Raw genomic sequence first — 21,591 nt, 5'->3', positions numbered from 1 at the left:
GAGGACAATATTATGGAAATGGAAGAGGATGTAGATGAAGATGAAATGGGAGATACGATACTGCGTGAAGAGTTTGACAGAGCACTGAAAGACCTGAGTCGAAACAAGGCCCCCGGAGTAGACAACATTCCATTGGAACTACTGACGGCCTTGGGAGAGCCAGTCCTGACAAAACTCTACCATCTGGTGAGCAAGATGTATGAAACAGGCGAAATACCCTCAGACTTCAAGAAGAATATAATAATTCCAATCCCAAAGAAAGCAGGTGTTGACAGATGTGAAAATTACCGAACAATCAGTTTAATAAGCCACAGCTGCAAAATACTAACACGAATTCTTTACAGACGAATGGAAAAACTAGTAGAAGCCGACCTCGGGGAAGATCAGTTTGGATTCCGTAGAAATACTGGAACACGTGAGGCAATACTGACCTTAAAACTTATCTTAGAAGAAAGATTAAGAAAAGGCAAACATACATTTCTAGCATTTGTAGACTTAGAGAAAGCTTTTGACAATGTTGACTGGAATACTCTCTTTCAAATTCTAAAGGTGGCAGGGGTAAAATACAGGGAGCGAAAGGCTATTTACAATTTGTACAGAAACCAGATGGCAGTTATAAGAGTCGAGGGGCATGAAAGGGAAGCAGTGGTTGGGAAAGGAGTGAGACAGGGTTATAGCCTATCCCCGATGTTATTCAATCTGTATATTGAGCAAGCAGTAAAGGAAACAAAAGAAAAATTTGGAGTAGGTATTAAAATTCATGGAGAAGAAGTAAAAACTTTGAGGTTCGCTGATGACATTGTAATTCTGTCAGAGACAGCAAAGGACTTGGAAGAGCAGTTGATAAACATCAACAAAAGCAAAACGAGGATAATGGAATGTAGTCAAATTAAGTCGGGTGATGTTGAGGGTATTAGATTAGGAAATGAGACACTTAAAAGGAGTTTTGCTATTTGGGGAGCAAAATAACTGATGATGGTTGAAGTAGAGAGGATATAAAATGTAGACTGGCAATGGCAAGGAAAGCGTTTCTGAAGAAGAGAAATTTGTTAACATCGAGTATAGATTTAAGTGTCAGGAAGTCATTTCTGAAAGTATTTGTATGGAGTGTAGCCATGCATGGAAGTGAAACATGGACGGTAAATAGTTTGGACAAGAAGAGAATAGAAGCTTTCGAAATGCTACAGAAGAATGCTGAAGATTAGATGGGTAGATCACATAAGTAATGAGGAAGTATTGAATAGGATTGGGGAGAAGAGAAGTTTGTGGCACAACTTGACCAGAAGAAGGTATCGGTTGGTAGGACATGTTCTGAGGCATCAAGGGATCACCAATTTAGTATTGGAGGGCAGCGTGGAGGGTATAAGTCGTAGGGGGGGGGGGGGGGGGGGACCAAGAGATGAATACACTAAGCAGATTCAGAAGGATGTAGGTTGCAGTAGGTACTGGGAGATGAAGAAGCTTGCACAGGATAAAGTAGCATGGAGAGCTGCATCAAACCAGTCTCAGGACTGAAGACCACAACAACAAACAACATAGTGCTTCTTTATTTATTTATTTTAGAGGCTGTTTCTGAAGAAATAAGTCATTTTACTGATACATGCATATAATTATTTATTTCCGAAACTTGTAATTTTTCAAACTTCGTGTGAACTTGTCCAATACCATTGTACAGAATGGTCCACAGACATAAATAAACAGATATAAAATATAAGTATTCTGCACACAGCACATGACTAGTGTTAACCAAAGTAGGTACACAAAGTTGCTGACCAAAGCATAATGTCAGTTTCCAAATGTAAAATGTATTCCTGTGTGAGTTTGCAGGAGTGAGAGAGAGAGAGAGAGAGAGAGAGAGAGAGAGAGAGAGAGAGAGAGTGAGAGAGAGTGAGTTTCATTCACATTTGGACTGTACTGGACCATGTGATCTATAAGAAAGGGCACACTTTGAAATAGGATTAGTGTTTCATAACTGTAAGTAGGCAGTGCCTAAATTGTGTTTCAATTCTAATTTTGCAGGTGCAGGAGATGAGGATGCAGTACGAATCTCAGAGCATTACCATGACGGAGTTCAACGTGTGTCCTGTCTGTAAGAAGCGATTTGGAAATCAGAGGTAAATGCTTGTCTTATAGTGTTAGGTATAATTCACCTAACAAAACATTACCAGTGCAAGAAATGGGAATTAATCACCTGAGCTGCAAAGAGTGGATGTGAGGGTAGTTATGCTCTGATAGTTGCAGTCTGTATGTATAAAATCTTTTATCTTTCCCATTGCTTGTGACCTGTATTTGTAGTCTGCATCACATAGGAAGGCGAGTCTGCATCACATAAGAAGGCACTTCCCTGCAAAAGGGTGGAACGACAGGGAAGGGTAAAGGGGATGAAGTTTGCGTAAGCATAGCAACAGAGAGTGGGCACACAAATTTGGTGTTGCCAAACTGTGTCACTGCGGACATCGATTGGGGTCATTTGTCCACGGTACATCATATTATATGTTCAAATCTACAGCAGAGAAATCTTAATTCACATCTTGACAATACATCACATTATATGTTCAAATCTACAGCAGAAAAATCTTAATTCACATCTTGACAATGTCATGTCTGCTGCTCCACAGCTATCATGGCATGATGTTCAAAGGCAAAAACAGCTGACGCAGCTTTGTGAAGACGCCAGGTACAAATTTTCTCAAAAAAGATGAATGTCCAGTGACAGTCGGCAAAACTGGGTACTTTGTCATTTTAAAGTAATTTCAACTGTATTATAAGTAAAAATACAGGGTTATTACAAATGATTGAAGTGATTTCACAGCTCTACAATAACTTTATTATTTGAGATATTTTCACAATGCTTTGCACACACATACAAAAACTCAAAAAGTTTTTTTAGGCATTCACAAATGTTCGATATGTGCCCCTTTAGTGATTCGGCAGACATCAAGCCGATAATCAAGTTCCTCCCACACTCGGCGCAGCATGTCTCCATCAGTGAGTTCGAAACTGTAAGGCTTCTGCTTTAGCCTTTCCCCTAAGATTTTCCAAACCATCGGCTGTGGTACGTTTAGCTCCCTGCTTGCTTTATTCGTCGACTTCCGCGGGCTACACGTGAAACTTGCCCGCACGCGTTCAACCGTTTCTTCGCTCACTGCAGGCCGACCCATTGATTTCCCCTTACAGAGGCATCCAGAAGCTTTAAACTGCGCATACCATCGCCGAATGGAGTTAGCAGTTGGTGGATCTTTGTTGAACTTCGTCCTGAAGTGTCGTTGCACTGTTATGACTGACTGATGTGAGTGCATTTCAAGCATGACATACGCTTTCTCGTCTCCTATCGCCATTTTGTCTCACTGCGCTCTCGAGCGCTCTGGCGGCAGAAACCTGAAGTGCGGCTTCAGCCGAACAAAACTTTGAGTTTTTCTACGTATCTGTAGTGTGTCGTGACCATATGTCAATGAATGGAGCTACAGTGAATTTATGAAATTGCTTCAATCATTTGTAATAGCCCTGTATAATATATAACAATATTAACTTCAAACTTAAGCTGAAATCGTTATATTTCCTTGACAAGTCCTTCTACTCCATGGATTTTTGTAAAAAATGTGTAACTTTATGATGTGTATGTGTGTTTGACTGCTTATTAATGAAAATCACTGTAGGTAAGAATTGAATTATTGGTGACAAAAGACTATTGCATAAATCGTCAGTATGTTTTTACCTGTTTCACTGTCAAAGGGCTTTATTAGAGGAAACTAACTTGTTCGATATTACTGAGAGAGATTGTATTTATGATCCACGGAACAAGCAAACAGTTAACCATCTTTTCCAAATAACTCAAGGAAATACTAAACCATTGACGCTTCGACAGGTAATGCTCCCTTACAATTTTAAAACGTATTCCAATTTATGCCTGGAAAATGACAGAACGTTGCCTGTTGAAGTATCGGAATTTTTGACAAATTTACCCTCGACACAGTCTGGCGAGGTACTACAGTACATGCTGGGAAAAGCTTAAATATCACAACTAACAAGCTGCTTTTCCTTGGGCAGTATGTTGAAAATTATAATTACGTCACTCACAGCAAGTGAATGTCTGCATACTTCTTAAATTCCCAATCAATAAAAGGTAAGAAGAAATTTTTCACTCTGCAGTGGAATATGTGCTGGGGCTGAGAATGAGATTTCCTCTCTGAAATGGAGTTTGTACTGATATGAAATTTCCTGGCAGATTAAAACTGTGTACCAGACTGAGACTCAAACTCTGGACCTTTGCATTTCACAGGCAAGTACTCTGCCCACTGTCAACCATTCAATTTCAATCTGCCACTAAAGTGTCATGTCAGCACACACTCCACTGCAAAGTGAAAATCTCATTCCGTAAACATTCCCCAGGCTGTGGCTAAAACGTGTCTCTGCAACACTCTTTCTTCCAGAAATGCTAGTCCTGCAAGTTTCACAGCAGAACTTCTGTGAGTTTGGAAGGTAGGAGATGATGAGGTACTGGCAGAAGTAAAGCTGTGATGAAAGGCCATGAGGCTTGCCTGAGTAGCTCAGTTGGTAGAGCACTTGCCAGCAAAAGGTAAAATCCCGAATTCAAGTGTCAGTCCAGCACACACCTTTAATCTGTCAGGAAGTTTCAACAAAGTGTCTGCATCATAATTCCATCATCACTGCTATCTGATTCTGTGCCTGAAACCTCTGATTGTATCGGCTGGTTCAAAAGAGTGTCAGTTGTGTTATATCAAAGTAAGAAATTTTTTTTTATTAAAAAGCACAAACAAAAAACATAAACACGTTCATCTAGGCTTCCCATTTCATGTACGAAAAATGTGAAGCGTATGACCTCTACTGCACTAGCGTGCAAGAACTCTGTCCATGAAATTCACTTTGACTGCATGACAAGATTCCGGATCCATTTTCTGACAACTCGCCGAATCTCCTCCAAGTCATGGATGTTTTGAGCTTATTAGCTTAAACCTCCGACTTGAGACAATCTTAAAGGAAGGAGTCACAAACAGTTAAGTCACACGACCTTAGTGCCCATTGATGATCAGTGTTGCGCAAAATGAGGTGATCTGGGAACTGCTTGTTGAACAACTGAATTGTTTCACAGGAATTATGGCAGGTGACACCACCCTGCTGAACCCACAACTCTTCAATGTCCATTTCATCCAAATGAGGCAACAAAAACTCCCCCATCAACATGTGGTAAGGGTGTCCATTGACTGCCACAGATTGTCCTGCCTCATCTTAAAAAATGAAGAAGAAGAAGAAGAAGGGCCGTTGACGCCAACCGATCAAAAGCTGCACCAGACTGTCGCTCGTTGTGTATGCGCTTCCGCTTCTTGGATTGTGCAAGGATTTTCTGATCCCCAGATGCAGCAGTTGAGCTTATTCACGAAACCATTCAAGTGGAAATGTGCGTCATCACTGAAGATGATTTTGTTTATGAAGCTGTTGTCCTCCTGTCAGAACCTAGTCAACAAACTGTCATCTCTTCTGGTGATCTGTCACTTTCACCTGAATTTTACAGGGCTGGTAAAGGAGAGCATCCCAGAGAATTCTCCATACTGAAGAACAGCTTAAGCCCAATTGTTGGGAACAATGATGAATGATTTCGTTGGGCTAACAACCACACTGTCAGCAATTTTCTGCTGACTTCAGCCCGAATGATGTCACCGAGGACTTGTAAGGTTTACTGTTGAACCTGTTTCAAAGAACTTTTGCATGACTCTGCAAACTGTTGGTTCATTCAGTGCTTCATTATGCCCTAGAATCGCACAAAGTCAGTTGACAGTTGCTGCATAACTTCTCCATTCAGATAAAACGTTTTCACGATTAGCATACGTTGTGCACAAGTGAACTGCTCCATGGTTAGACATCAAATGTGAGAAATTCGAACTGAGTCAACAGTCGGAATGTTCGTGGCAATAGAAAAAATCCAAAACAATGTCACCAACTGAAAAACAAAAATTTACCATATGTTTCAAAACTGGCCCTCTTTCTGAACCACCCTTTAATATTTACGATGATAGGATCAAGGCTTATATCCATCTTCATCTCCCTGTCAAAGTTTTCTTCCTGAAGCTTTCCTGGGTGCTGCACACACTCCGTCCTTGCTGAATGAGAGATAATGGTTGTCCTTGCCTTAATTATATATGTGGTGTCTGTTCTTCCAGACATGTCCAAAGGAAAAACACAATTTTGACCCTGCAGTCACTATGAATCGAAGACCCAAAGGAAGTAATGACATTAGTACCCGAGGGCATTGATTTATATCAATCGGGAAAGTGAGTTACGAGGCTAATGGGCAAGGAGCACAACATCAGTAGTGTGTGGTTAAGTTGAGAATTTGGGTCTGACAGGAGATGTGCAAGGGAGTCCATGTAGTTGCAATGACCACTATATCCAGATGGCACAGCAGTCAGCACATCTGCGTAGTAAGCAAGAGACCTGGGTTCAAATCCCAGTCCAGCACAAATTTTTAACTCTTCCCATTGATTTAAATCAATGCCCTGTTGTAGCTAATGTCATTAATTCCAAGGTCATGGAACGTGTCATTACATGAAATTACAACAGAAAAGCAATAACAAATAAAAATAAAATGTTTGTGCACCTAAAAAAAGACAAGCCATAGGTTTAAGTAAACGCAGTCAACAATGCAACAAGAATCACCTTAATTTTGCAAGGAACTCTTCGACAAAATAGGAGGAGTGACCCCTGAGGAAACTCTTCAGTTTCGATTTGAAAGTGCATGGATTACTGCTAAGATTTTTGATTTCTAGTGGTAGCTTATTGAAAATGGATGCAGCAGTATACTGCACATCTTTCTGCACAAAAGTTAAGGAACTCCAATCCAAATGCAGGTTTGATTTCTGCCCGGTATTAACTGAGTGAAAGCTGCTTATTCTTGGGAATAAGCTAATATTGTCAACAAGAAATGACAGTAAGGAATATATATATATTGAGAGGCCAATGTCAGAATACCCAGAATCATGAACAGGAGTCGACAAGAGGTTCATGAACTTACACCACTTATTGCTGGAACTGCCCGTTTCTGAACCAAAAATATCCTTTTATAATGGGAAGAGTTACCCCAACATATAATACCATACAACATAAGCAAATGAAAATAAGCAAAGTAGACTATTTTTCGTGTCAAACGATCACTCGCTTCAGATACTGTTTGAATAGTAAAAAGGGCAGCACTAAGTCTTTGAACAAGATACTGAACATGGGCTTTCCACGGCAGTTCATTATCTTTCTGAACACCTAGAAATTTAAACTGTTCAGTTTCACTAATCATATGCCCATTCTGTGAAATTAAAACTTCAGGTTTTGCTAGAAACTGTAAAAACTGAGTCTTGCTGCTATTTAGCATTAAATTATTTTCTACAAGCAATGAACTTATGTCATGAACTGCACTATTTGAAACTAAGCCAATGTTGTACACAACATCCTTTACTAGATGTCATTAGATATTTTAGAGGTATCCGTAATACTAGAGGGCATATCATTTATGTAAACAGGGAACATGAGTGACCCCAACACTGATCGCTGGAGCATCCCCCACTTGACCTTACCCCACTCAGACCCCACATCACAGCCATTCTCAGCACTGTGAATAATGATCTTTTGCTGTCTGTTGCTAAAGTAAGAGATGAACTAATTGTGAGCTGCTCCCTGTATTCCGTAATGGTCCAGCTTCTGGAGCAATATTTTGTGATCAACACAATTAAACGCCTTAGTTAAGTCAAAAAATATGCCTAGCATTCGAAACCTTTTGTTTAACCCATCCAGTACTTTACAGAGAAAAGAGAATATAGCATTTTCAGTTGTTAAACGACTTCTAAAGCCGAACTGTACATTTGATAGCAAATCGCGTAATGTAAAATGATCAATTATCCACACAGCCTTTTCAATAACTTTGGCAAACACTGATGGCATAGAAATAGGTCTAAAATTGTCTACATTTTCCCTTTCTCCCTTTTTATAAAGCAGCTTTACTACTGAGTACTTCAATCGTTCAGGAAACTGACCATTCCTAAAGGAAAAATTACAAATATGGCTAAATATAGGGCTAACATGTGTAGCACAGCACTTAAATATTCTGCTAGGCACTCCATTATATCCATGAGAGTCCTTAGTCTTGAGAGATGTAATTACTGGCTCAATCTCCCCCTTGTCTGTATCACAGAGGAGTATTTCAGACATCAATCTCGGAAAGGCGTTTGCCACGAGAGTTATACGATTCCCTGTAGAAACTAAATATTTATTTAATTCATCAGCAATTCTCAGAAAATGTTTGTTAAATGCTGAACATATATCTTATTTATCAGTAATATAAATATTTTTTACTACGAACTGACTATATCGTCGACCTTGTGTTGCTGACCAGACACTTCCTTCACAACTGACCATATGGTTTTAATTTTGACCTGTGAATTAGCTATTCTATTTGCACACCGTATCCTCTTTGCCTTCGCAATAACATTTTTCATCAACTTACAGTATGGGCTACTGTAGCTTGATTGTGATTACTTCTAACATTTTGATATAATTTCCGCTTTGTTCTACATGATATCCTTATCCCACTAGTCAGCCACCCGGGCTGGCTTTTATTACTAGTACCCCATTCAGATTATTCTAATGGAAAGCAACTTGCAAAGAGCATGAGAAACGTATTAAGGAAAGCATTATATTTGTCATCTACGTTATCAGCACTATAAACATCTTGCCACTCCTGTTTCTTGTCGAGGTTTAAAACACTCCCTATTGCTGTTGGATTAACTTTCCTACATAGTTTTTAACTATATGTGACATTTGTTTGAGTACAAAAGCCTTTTAGTGTTAAAATTTGTGCATCTTGGTCTGAAAGGCCATTCACCCTTTTACTAACAGAATGCCAATCTAGTAATGAAGAATTAATAAAAATATTGTCTATGGCTGTGCTACTGTACCCCTGCACCCTAGTTGGAAAAAACAGTCTGCATCACATCATATGAATTTAGGAGATCTACCAACATCACATGTAACTAATTTCTGGTACTTCCTATAAATTGAATCAAGAACCCTCTCTAGCTTGAGCAGAAGTGCTCTGAAGTCAAAGTTACGGGACCTATAAATGACAACAATTAGAAGTTTAGTTTCACTAAATTCATTATATTTGTTTCATCACCAGTTCCTTGGAGAACCTTCTCATTTCGTATCAGTCCACTTCATTGTCCGAAATCTTCTCTAGTACCACATCTCAAACCCTTAGATTCTCTTGTTTGTGGTTTTCCCACAGGTAACAATTTATTTCTGAAACTAGCAAGGAGAGGATCCAGGAGTGGGACCGATATTTTGAAACTATCTATACAATAGTGTAGGTTAGTATCCCTGGTGTTGTATGTCACCGTGCAGCCCTTCCGTCGAAGTGGACTTTCAACAAAAAAGTGAAGTTATATACGCTTAATAATAACGTTAGGCAAAGTGATGCTGTAGCACGGAGGTTAAGATAAAGTCCTAAAGTGCAGAAGCTTGCGACTTCAAATCTCCTCAATGGCTGTGAAAGTTTTATTTTTAAATCTTTATTGAAATTGCTTTGATAATTATTTTTATCAATTAATTGGCTTAAATGTACCTGTTTAATTCCAGTCTTTTGTCATGTCATTTTAATCATCGTATTAACTTTTTCATTTACTCTCATTTTTATTCCTATCATTCTTTTTTCATTTGGAATCTTTATCAATGTGATTTTAATCATTTTTATATAAAAAACTTAATTTTGTATGTTTGATCATTTTATATTTTCATCTGTGGTATTTATTTACCTGGTTTACGCCCACATTGGAACACTAAAATCAAACATAATACAACAGAATTTACAATGATTAAGTTTAGGTCTTAGCAGTCAGCCATTTCTTCGTTTTCCAAAATTTCTTCATTCGCTGTGATCTGGCTGCTCGTTCTTCTGCAGATATGACATACGTCTTCTGTTCTGATGGTTTGAATGTCAGCCATGTGTATTTGTTCTCCAGAAATAGTTTCTCTTCTCTGTGTCGAATTTGGTGTGTGGCGATGTTCAATTCATCCAGATCACTTTGTACTTCTTCATACCAGATGTTTTTGATATTACTGTTCCAGAAATAGTGAAAAAGTTGCTTCAGGATTCTAGTATTTGGTAGGCAAGATATGTGGCTGAAAAATGCAATCCTTCTTTTCCGCATTGTATCAATAATGGGTTCATGTTCTTTATACACCACTGAATTGGGCAAAATTCTCCACTGCCCATTAACTTGACGTTTTTTTTACTGTTAATTGTTTGGAGTATTCATCTATCGACTTTCTGAAATTTGTCAGTTGGTGCTTGAGTATTTAGGTTGATTAGTGTTTCACTTGCACTGCTTCCAGTTTAACGAGGGAGGAGTAATGCCGAAATTTAACATTTATAGAGAGAGATCGTTTTTTGTAGGTTGCCCATGTGCTTCTCTGCACTCGCTGTAGTTTTAATGTTCTACTACCTATTGATGCTCTTTCATTAGCATTCCAGGTAATAATCTCACCAAGATATTTAAACTTTTTTACTACTTTAATTTTTCATCAATATGGAGTATGATATGGGATGTGTCAAGTGGGAAGCTGGGCATCATTTCTGTTTACTCAAACGGAATTTGCAATCCAACCTTCATCCCTAATCATTCTAGTTGTTCTATCAGTACCTTTGTTTCATCAATTTTGTTTGCTAACAGCACCAAATCATCTGCAAATGCAAGGCAGTTAAGTCGAATCGTTCTTCCAATATCAACAGATGGTGGGCATATCTTGTTCCATTCACACATGATTTTCTCCAGCACACAATTGAACAATAATAGAGACAATCCATAGCCTTGTCGAAGGCCAGTATGAATCTCAAAAGGTTCAGTGTTTCGAAGGGTGACAGCAACAAGGTTGACAAGTTTCGGATGTAAACTAAATTCTATAAGAATTGACAGTAGAGGTTCACGATGGATACTATCGTAGACTTTTTTAAAATCGACAAAGGTGATTTGAGACTAATAATTTGATCAGGACAGCTTCGTTCCTGGACGAAGCCCCCTTGATATTCGCCTAGTTGACAATCAAGCTGTTCATGAATTCTGAAATACAGAGCCTTGGAAAAAATTTTATAAGTAATATCCAGTAGGGATATACCCCTATAATTATTTGGATCCAATCTATCTCCTTTTTTGTGTAGTGGATGGATTATTGCAACATTCCATTCCTCTGGCAACTTCTCAGTATTCTAAATGTCAATAAGATGTTTGTGTAAGTTCAGAATAGTTTGTACATTTGTGTATTTCAAAGTTCTGCCACTAGTTGGTTCTCACCTGCCACTTTTTAATTCCAAAGTGAGTTAGTCACTGCTTGTACTTCATCTGAATGTGGTGGTAAAACCCTTTCTAAATGCATTTTGTTTCTTGGATAGGTGTCAAATTCCAAATGATGTTCAGGTTCTGCGCTATTTAGTAACTGTTTGAACTATTTAGCCAATATCATTGAATTGTCATAATTGTTATGTGCCACCTTCCCATTTGTATCCTCCATCATAAGAGTAGGTGCAGTGCATTTCGACTGGTATTGTTTGAATGTCTGATAGTAATCTCTTGCCTTGTGGCGATTGAAAGCATTCTCAATGGATTTTAGCAAGTCCTTATGAAATTGCCTTTTGATCTTTCTAATTTCTTTGGTGGTTGATCATCTAGCATTTATTAATTCCTACCTGGAGCTTTCAGTTCTCCTTTGTGGTCATTTAACCAGGCCTTATGTCTATGTTGAATCACTACATCGCATTGCTCATTCCACCGAGCGTGTTTCTTGTGTTTCCGTACTGGAGCTACTTCTTCAGCCAAGGCTTTTAATCGATCGACAGTGGCTTCTAGATTGTCACTTAAAGGTGTTCTTGGTCTCTCGTAATATATCTGATTATTAATGGAATTTCTGATCCATGGCCACATGATCTATCTGGAACTCTCCTAGCTTGACATTAGGGCATTTCCATGTCATTAACTTATGTGGTCTTCTCTTAAACCTTGTTGTCTTCAAAACCAATCCACTTTTAATACAAAATTCAATTAACCGTTCCCAATTCTTGTTTGTAAGTTTATGCTCTGGCCATTCCCCCACCACACCTCGAAATTTCTTCTCTCATCCTATCTTTGCATTCCAGTGTCCAAGCAGAATTTTACTGTTAGTGTCTGGTATGGTCTTTACTAGTTGATCGAGTTCATCCCATAATTTCTCAATCCATCCTTGTCACTTCTATTGTTGTTGCATTCATTATTTCCATTCCTCATTTTACTTGAAGTTCATTTTATTAATAATCCCTTCTTTTCTTTAAATCCTCGTGCATTATTTTGTCCACAGTGCAACAATAATTTATGTTTTAAATGTTCTATGACGATTGTTGTACAAAAAAATGTACAACTTGTAACACAAAATACATTTTTGCACCATTGCACAGCCAACAGAGATAGATTATTTTGTCCTTTGTTTTTAATCGGTAGATTCCCATTTGCAAACATTTAAATATTATGATAGATAAATGAAAGAAATGAAAATCATATGCACAAAGATTCCTGACAGAAAAAGAATGTTAGGAAGAAAAAGTGAGAGTAAATGAAAGAGTCAATACGCTGAGAAAATGATGCAGGAAAGTATTAGAAATTAAATTTATTTTTAACCAGTTATTTGACTAAAAATAATGATCAAAGTCATTTCAATAAAGACTAAAAAATAAAAATTTCAAAGCATCTGACAGATTTCAAACCCATAACCTTCTGCACATGAGGAATGTGTCGTACACACTTCACTACACTGACACTCTGCATAATGATATTATTTTTAAGGCTCTAGAGCATAATACAACATTCTTTTTTTTTTTTATATATATATATATATATCGATTACTTGCAAATAAGGGCCCACTACGATGAAAGGACCCAAGGTATCACACAATGGAGCCAAATTTACACCTCTGTATAGATGGTTTTACCATGTCAATCCCACCTTTGGTGACCTCCCCCAGGGCTACATTTCTACTCACCACGTAGAGGTGGTGCTGAGTTCAGACAGGTACAATTAAAAAGATTGCTGTAAATGATTTATCTCTCAGGCACTGTCCTCCTTCAGAAATATAAAAAAAAAAAGTTTGAGAGTTGTGCTTGCCCAAAATCTAAAACATTTCAAGCTATCTTTTTCTTTGTACCTGTCTGTAGCTCAAGTGACTCACTATGGTGAGTAGTGGTCTGTCCTTTCCACATTATTATTCCATCCTGGACTTTCCATTTTTGACAAGGGCTAGAGTTGATACTCACAGATTTACTTTGAGGAGAATTCTCTTTTTACCTGTGATTGTCCGCTTGTCCTCCTTGCTACTTTTTTCATAAGTTATTTTGCATCTGTGCTGGCAGAATTCCTTTACCTTGTCTGCTAGGTAGTTCCCAATTTTGATGCTAACTTTACCACTAATTTCATTTAAATTGCCATAGCATATCTAAGTGTTGTTCTTCTCTGTTCCAGTGCCTTTGCTCGGTACCCGAATGGTGACATAGTCCATTACTCGTGCCAGGAGAGGCGGACTACTTAGCGGAAACTGCCTGGTTTGTCTTTGTGCTCATCACAGAAGCTTTGTGAAAATGCAAACCGAGTACCTCTTTGTATTCTAAAAGTGGGCAGACAGGTCTGTATCTGCTGACATGTCAATTTGGCAGAATACATGTAGACCAGTTTGTGAGAATACTTTTCGGTAGCTTACGGCAGTTTACAGTTAGCGCTCTGAGGGGAGCATGTATTTGAGAACCGAAGCTAGTCAAGTTGGAGGGGCCCCATGTTATGGCATTAGAGCCTGACTGTCACTTTGTATATTTTGGCCAAGACACTGCGAGTCAAGTTGTAATTGATCTGGTTATATTTTGCACCTCAAATGCACAACAGCTTCTAACGTATGCAGTAAGGACTGTAGAAATCATGTATGTTCAGATAAATAGGTGCCGTGTGAATCTTTGTCAGGTACATTAATGCTTTCCTAATAAGTTTGTTTGGGAAAAATAAAATGTTCAGCATTTTTTTGTTGTTACATCCAGTTGTGGACATCCAGATCTTTGTTATTGTGACACTTTTGTTGAGATTTTTATCACAATTAAAATTTTTTTTTGAAAGACTTTATTTTTTGTTAATAGGTTAAAAAGTTATCATGCATGTTAATCTTTGATGTACTAGGACAATTACACATAAAATGTTTTAATTTTATATTGTATAGCTGTAAGAACTTGCATGAACGAGAGAAGCAGCAAAGTGCCTTTTTCCACCACAGTTTCTGTTACGTATAGGCCATGCTCTATCACATTTTGGGCAGAGTAAACCAGTTCTTCCATTTTAATTTTTTTTATATTTTTTGCTACAAACATTTTAAACAGTCATCATTGCCTGTGTGGAAAAGCGACTTAATAAGAGCATCTGCCCAGTGTTCCATAATTTGTACCAGTGGGAGCGTTGTTGTTAACAGTTTCAAGCTTCTCACATGTTCAGTAATAAAACAGCAACTTTATTTAAGCCTGCATGTGATAGCATGTTCATATTTATGACTCGGTATAGTGAGAAAAATATTGGAAATAAAAACTTGTTTATAGCTTCTTTTTAAGTGTGTGTTTCATTATTCTCATTTCAGATAATGAATATTTTTCACTGTGAGTTCTGAAACCTTCACACAAATAAAATGTAACTGGGGTAAGTGTATAAAAATAATGACTCACTTAACAAGAGACTAGCAGCAGATGTATTGCACAGCATCACGAGAAATCTATTAAACTATGGGAAGGCATAATGGCTTACCTTTAGGTGGCAAAATTCCTAGTACTGTAGAAAATCAAATCCTAATTTTCAGAATTTGTGTGTTCTTTCTTCAGCTAGGAAAGAGGGAATCATTAGGAAAAGTTGGAAAGGAGAGGGTTCCGCCTGTTGTCAGACTCGAGAGGAAGAACAAAGATGTGGAAGGTAGTGTCAGAGTCCTCGTTCACAACTTAACCCTCCAGTCACGACTGATTTTCCAATTTTTCTGTATATAATTGTGGACCAATATTATTTGATAATTAAGAGTAATAAAAGAATGTAACATGAAAGCCAAAAACCGAATTTACAAGTGAGTTTTAATTTACATTCAATGTATATTCCACAGGAAACACAAAAATCGCATTCAGTGTTATAAACACAGGAGAAACTTACTGATAATTTTTTTTGACCACATGATGGACTGTGAGAACAGCAACCTTTTTTGTGGCTTCCTTTGACACAGCATCAGAGGGACGCATGCTGACAGGTAGTGCACCCAGCAACAACACTAGGTACAGGAGTGTCACCATGTCATCTTTTCAGAAGCTCCGGTTTTATCTACAGCATCACAATGGGAACATGTGTGTCTGGACACTTGGATAACAATCATTAACAGATTGCATTAGTCATTGTCATCTTGAGCAACGTTGCATATATGAGCTCGCAAAAATAGTTACAAAATTGTTGGTGCGAGAAGATGCACATGTAAGTGTATGGGTGAGATTTGAGAATGTGTAAAATGTGACTTATGGTGTTCCAGAGAAACAGAAAAAGATTTGAAAGGAAAATAGTGACTTCTGATGTACTAGGGTGTGCTGAAAAGTATTGCCTCCAAAGTTTTATTCTGTTCTCCTTCTGTTGAGGTATTGCATGTATATTATTCGGACAATTTTCCCACTCCACAGCTACAAGTTGCAACCCTCTGCCACCATGGGGCTCCGAATTGTAGCGTTTAATGTGGTGACGTGTAATGCAACTATGTAGGTGCGTGAGAAACAGATTGCTGTAATTGAGTTTCTAACCAGAAAACGTCATCTACACATGGAGCAGCATTCCTTCAGCATGACGATGCCAGACTACACACAAACACTGCATCTACAACAATCTGATCCCTTAGATTCACTGTCATCAATCGTCCTCCATACTGTCTCAACTTGGCCCCATCCTATTTTTGCGAAACTTAAAGAACACATGTGAGAACTTTTAAAACATTTTAAGAGTTTTCACATAAAAAATGCAGAGGCATTGCTTATGAGCACACCCTCATACAATCAGCCCAGAAATTATATCCAATGCTGTAACAGCGTGGCTCACAAAATCGTACCGAAAGAGCTGAATACACACGTGCACTTCCCGTGCAGCTAAAGTTTTAAGAGCAGAGAATGGCAGGATATACTTCAATTGTGATAAAACAATAATTAAAGTTGCCTTCTGTAGTGCAGAAAATTCTTTATGTTCCCACAAAGTACACTGTAGTTTTTTACAACACAATATAAAAATGTTTTCATAACTTTAACAGTACAACAATGTTCAATGCATACACCTTCTACAGTAGCCCCTGTCAACTGATGATCACAGAATTAATTGCATCACTTATAAGGCAGTAGAGCAAATCGTTAACATATATAAAGCATAACACACATGTCACGAAAGACTGCTCAACCTGAGTGAAAGATAGAATGACTGCACTTGACAAAAATAAAGTTTTCTCCATCTTTTAGAACAAAACAAACAGGCAAGGTCATTCACTCCCAGGCAAAAAATAAAATAAATGGCAAGTTTTTTCTCAGAATCTGACATCTTCCTGCCTGGGCACATCCTTTCAGCTTGTCACTTCAACATAAATTATCCTGCATATTTTTCTTCATTTTTGTCCATGTTGGTGATTATTAAATTTTGCCAAGTGCTGTTATTGTGTCTATTATTAACTTTCAAAAATTTGATCATTGATAAGCAAGTTATTAACTCTTTGGCTTAATATTGTGAAGATCCACATCAGACTTATATAAGTTTGGCACAGTCCTTATTTTGTAAAGAATAACAAATGTTATGCCTACAGATAGAATAAGAGATTTGTCAAAACACTTTGATAAGGCACATACTATAAAGTCATCATTATGATAAATGTGAAATATCTGCTGTGTTTTTTAAACATTGCTTTGTTTTACAGTAGCAGCCCATATAAACACATATTAGAACTTGAGCATATGAGTTTGATAATGTTTTCAGAAACAAATGTCTTAGTAAATGGCACAAAGAAACAATAGTACAGAAGGGAAGCATGATTTGTGAAAACTATTTACTTTTCACTCTCTGTGTGTTAGTGCCAGTGCATATCACATCTTATATTCATTCATTTGCAGGCACTTTACCCTCAGTAATATAACCAATAATCTTATGACAGCTACGAATCTATCAGTCAACTAACTATCTCTGTGCACTAAACAGTATCGATCTCTACGAGGAACATTATATAAATCGATAGATAAAAGCCAAAATGGTGTTTTGTTAATTTTTAGACTCAATACTTAGTAGCACAGCATTCCATCTTTCAAAATTTTCTTGAAAAATGATCAAGCTTTCTAAGAACAAACACCTGACTTGATCTTCCCTGTACCTGTCATTGCTGTCTCAAAATTAAATCAGGAACTGTTGTTCCATATATTGTGTCTCATTAAAGATTTATGAATCTACAGCAAGTGTAATTAAAATTGAAAACTAATAACAAATACAATTGTTCCTACATAAACATAAAATGATGACTATCTGCAAAATATTTATGCATTAGTACCAAGACAATTAGCTTTTCCTTTTACATGCAAAATATGTTAGCTTAAATTGAAAAAAAAAACTTAAAGATTACAGACACTTCAAGTAGTTTTTGTATATCCCAATGTACAAAAATGAGACTTGTGTGCTTTATGTATCCAGTAACTTTGGCAACATGAGCATTCAATTCTAAGACAATCGACATTATAACTTTTTTTAACCACCCTTGCAAGACAGTTAAAATATGGGTAGTTAATTATCTTAGTTACACTCATAGCATGAATTTTCAAAATTTTGTTTATACTGCAAAAATAAACATAATCATCAGTTCTTGATAAAACTAAATAGAACATCACATAGTTTAAAATAGCATCACAAATTATGGAGCTCTTCAGTCTTTACTTCATTAATTGAGATACAATAAAATGCCTTTTCCTTAGCTCTTATGAGCAACAGGTACAATTGATATGTTTTGTATTTATCTTTTAATGTTTCAGGTTAACTTCATAAGCAAACCTATCATCTTGCCATTACACAGGTTGCAAATCCATCAAGCCACATACACACACACTATTCCAGAACACTTCTCCACAAAAATTGTCACTACTCCATAGGAGCTGTTTTGGTATCAGGAAGAAAATTTGACATTTGTCAAACATGGAAATACCTTAACATCCTAACAAATTTCCTGCAAAAACAGCACCAGCACAAGGGATCATACCAAGTGAATTGTAAGACATTTACAAGAAAGAAACAGCCAAACGAAACACGGCAAAAGTGAACACATGGATGATGAAACTGGGACTTGGATGTAGAGTGTACTTTAAAAGGACTAAAATGTGTCATGCCTGCATTTAAATTTCACTGGCTTGTGACGACACGGAAATAGAAAAATCATGATTGTCACTAGTGAGTGTCAGATGAATAAGTGATGCACAGATAGATCTGCCTAATAATAATAGCTTTGTAAAAGTATTCAGATCAATATATATTCAGATCAATATATATTCAGATCAGTATGATTTTACTGACTAGAATTTCCTGAAATTATTGCTGTCAAATTCCACAAAAAGAATTTTTTAAATATAAACTCTGCTCCCAAATTTAACAAAAGTACTTATAGAAAGCAGGAATTAAAAGATCCTTAGTACACTAGCTTAGCCTGTTCAAATATAGTTTCTTAATTGTGTAAATAAAATTATTAATTATGAAGGAATGTTACATGACCAGCATTTAAAATTCAGTATTTGATGACTAGTATAATTTATACATTTCATTATTCTTGTAGATGCTGCAGTAAAAAATTTAGAGCAGGTTTTATTTGGAACCTTTTGAAACAGGAAGTTATCAACAACATACAAGAATCAAACTGCTGCTATATTACTTCTGTTTCATATCTTAAAATAAATTTTTTATTTATTTACTTTTTTCTGAAGCAGAGTTAACTTAGTTATGGATAAATATAATCTTGAATAAAAAATAGTAATTTTCTAGAAGTACAATAAAATGGAAACTTTGAAAAATGTCATCATAAAGTTTGATGTTAAATCTTGAACTGCTGTTGCTCTAACTATTGGCAGTAAAGAAAAATCAGGGGTAAAACTATGGTGAACTGACCAATGCATTATCAAAGGAAGAAAAGTTGTGTTTTATGTTATAAGTTGTTATTTTAGACCAACAAATAACTAATGGGCTGTTTTTTTCCTTGACTCAGCTCATGTTCTGTAATTTAAACGAAATGGATTGGTATAATTTACAGCTGTCCAGATTTTTATAATTGCTGCCTATATCACTGGATTCTCGCTTTTGCAAGAGAAACAACTATAACAGAAAAGAAGGAAACAGATGCCATTTTGCAGCTTGTAAGGTAACATTTTTGGTTTTATGGGTAGAGGGGTTTCTGTGTACATTTGGGATTACTAAGACATTATTACCTACACTAAAGTTGCAGTTAATAAATATATGGTTCTAACTTGTAGTTAACAAATTTCTTAATATTCTGAAAGGATATAAAAGAAAGTCAGGTTTCAAATATTAGTGTTGTTTAGTGTAGCAGTACGCTAAAGTGAATATATGTAATCAATGCGACAGATATTTGCACACTTCTAATAGCAGATCATGGCATTAAGCAAAGGTTAGGCATGGAAAAAGAATTAGGTAAGGGCTAGGTTTTGATACAGCGTGCTACAGACACTAATCGGGGAATCTGGTACTGAGGTAGTTATAACTGTAGTCATAAACGACCAGCATAATAGCTCCACCAGGACCAAGGCGGAGGACTTTAGGTAACAATCCCTTGTAAAGTGCTCTCCATCTGGAACAGAAAATTTATATTGATTATTACTCATTAAGCTACATATAATGGAAACTTTAACTTTTGCCAGAATTCTGAACTTTTGCCAGAATTCTGAACTTTTGCCAGAATTCTGAATACTTGATGTTTCAGGATTGCAGCTAGTCATTATTCAGTCCCACTATTTCAACTGTGCATCCAACAGTCATCTTAAGGTGAATCTCTGCAGACCGACACAGGCATTCCATGTCGTACTGTCTATTAACACACTGTATTGATTTCATTTACACATAGCAATCGTGATAATGTCACAGTCTACATTACTTGGCGACAAAGGCATTGTCATTGATGACGCCAGTATGAAACACTGTTCCCAGAATGAAACTTTTGCTCTGCAGTGGAACATGCGGCTATGTGTAGTATCACATATCGATAGCACCCCACAGACGTCAAAGTTCGCAACAGAGTTGCAAGTTCCTGTCAGATGCTGATAGTGGTCATATGGGATCCGGACTGGAGCATGCCCACTAAACCATGCCACCAATGGCACTGTACCACGAGTGCCCACTGCTGCCACAATATAGGATGGCCGGTGGCAGCCACACGGCCCACTCACACTTGGACTAACTTCACTACATGACACTATTCGGACACTGGGTAGTCTCAGCTGGGATTCTACCATTCATGCTTTATTCTAAAGGGCCTCTCCTTGTTGACATTGAAATAACTGGACTCTGCTTCTTGCTGTGTTATTTGTAACGAGTCTTTGTATGCTTAGAGAAACACGACTTAAGTAAATCGTCTGCTTATTCTTGTTTACTAATCATTTCTGCTCCTGTCCAGCTTAACGATGACGACAGTTGCCACACCACTTTGTAACCCACCTTTCCTTACTGAAGCCATACATAACAATGTGAAACTTCCTGGTGGATTACAATTGTGTTCCAGACTTTTGCAAGCAAGTGCTCTGCTGACTTAGTTACCGAAGCACAAGTCATGATCCATCCTCACAGCTTTACTTGCATCAGTACATGTGCCGGACTGAGACACGAACTCAGGATCTTTGCCTTTTGTGAGCAAGTGCTCTACCAATTGAGCTACCAGGAACGACTCATGATCTGTCCTCACAGCTGTACTTGCACCAGTACCTCATGTCCTACCTAACAAACTTCACAGAAACTCTCCTGCAAAACTTCCAAGACTAGCAGTCCTGGAAGAAATGGTATTGTAGAGACTTGGCCAAGCCACAACCGAGTGTATGTTTCCAGAATGAAATTTGCTGTCCACAGCTGATATGAAACTTCCTGGCAAATTGAAGCTGTGTGCCACACTGAGGCTCAAATTCGGGATCTTTCCCTTTCGTTGGCGAGTGCTCTAGCAACTATGCTACCCAAGTATGACTGATGACTCATCCTCACAGCTTTACTTCCAGCAGTGCCATATCTCCTACCTTCCAGACTTCCCAAAAGATCTCTTGAGAAACTTGAAAGGAGAGCTTTTGTGAAGTCTGGAAGGTAGGAGATTGGTACTAGCAGAAGTAAAGCCGTGAGAGTGGGTTGTGAGTCTTGCTTGGATAGCGCAGCTGGTAGAGCACTTGCCCATGAAAGGCAAAGATCCTGGGTTTGAGTCTCAGTCCTGCACACAGTTTCATGAAACTCTGTTGTCAGATGTATTGCCATTCA

The 21,591-nt window shown here is 37.6% G+C and overlaps 2 protein-coding genes across 2 annotated transcripts in view; one reads left to right on the top strand and one right to left on the bottom strand.

Annotated features, from left to right (window-relative positions):
- LOC124551089 (vam6/Vps39-like protein) overlaps positions 1 to 14,659 on the top strand; it is a 119,111-nt gene extending 104,452 nt beyond the window's left edge. Inside the window, exons 16-17 of the mRNA XM_047126019.1 lie at positions 2,020 to 2,114; positions 13,540 to 14,659. Coding sequence (XP_046981975.1) covers positions 2,020 to 2,114; positions 13,540 to 13,606 — 162 coding nt within the window. The 3' untranslated portion in view covers positions 13,607 to 14,659. The remainder of the gene's footprint in view (positions 1 to 2,019; positions 2,115 to 13,539) is intronic.
- A 1,620-nt stretch (positions 14,660 to 16,279) lies between these two features.
- Positions 16,280 to 21,591, bottom strand: part of LOC124551033 (mitochondrial 2-oxodicarboxylate carrier) — a 74,950-nt gene continuing 69,638 nt past the window's right edge. The window contains exon 8 of the mRNA XM_047125888.1: positions 16,280 to 19,930. Coding sequence (XP_046981844.1) covers positions 19,810 to 19,930 — 121 coding nt within the window. The 3' untranslated portion in view covers positions 16,280 to 19,809. The remainder of the gene's footprint in view (positions 19,931 to 21,591) is intronic.

Source organism: Schistocerca americana, chromosome 9 (assembly GCF_021461395.2).
Source record: "Schistocerca americana isolate TAMUIC-IGC-003095 chromosome 9, iqSchAmer2.1, whole genome shotgun sequence".
Classification (NCBI taxonomy): Eukaryota; Metazoa; Arthropoda; class Insecta; order Orthoptera; family Acrididae; genus Schistocerca; species Schistocerca americana.
The sequence above is the reverse complement of the archived record's forward strand: the minus strand, read 5'-3'. Positions and strand labels throughout refer to the sequence as shown.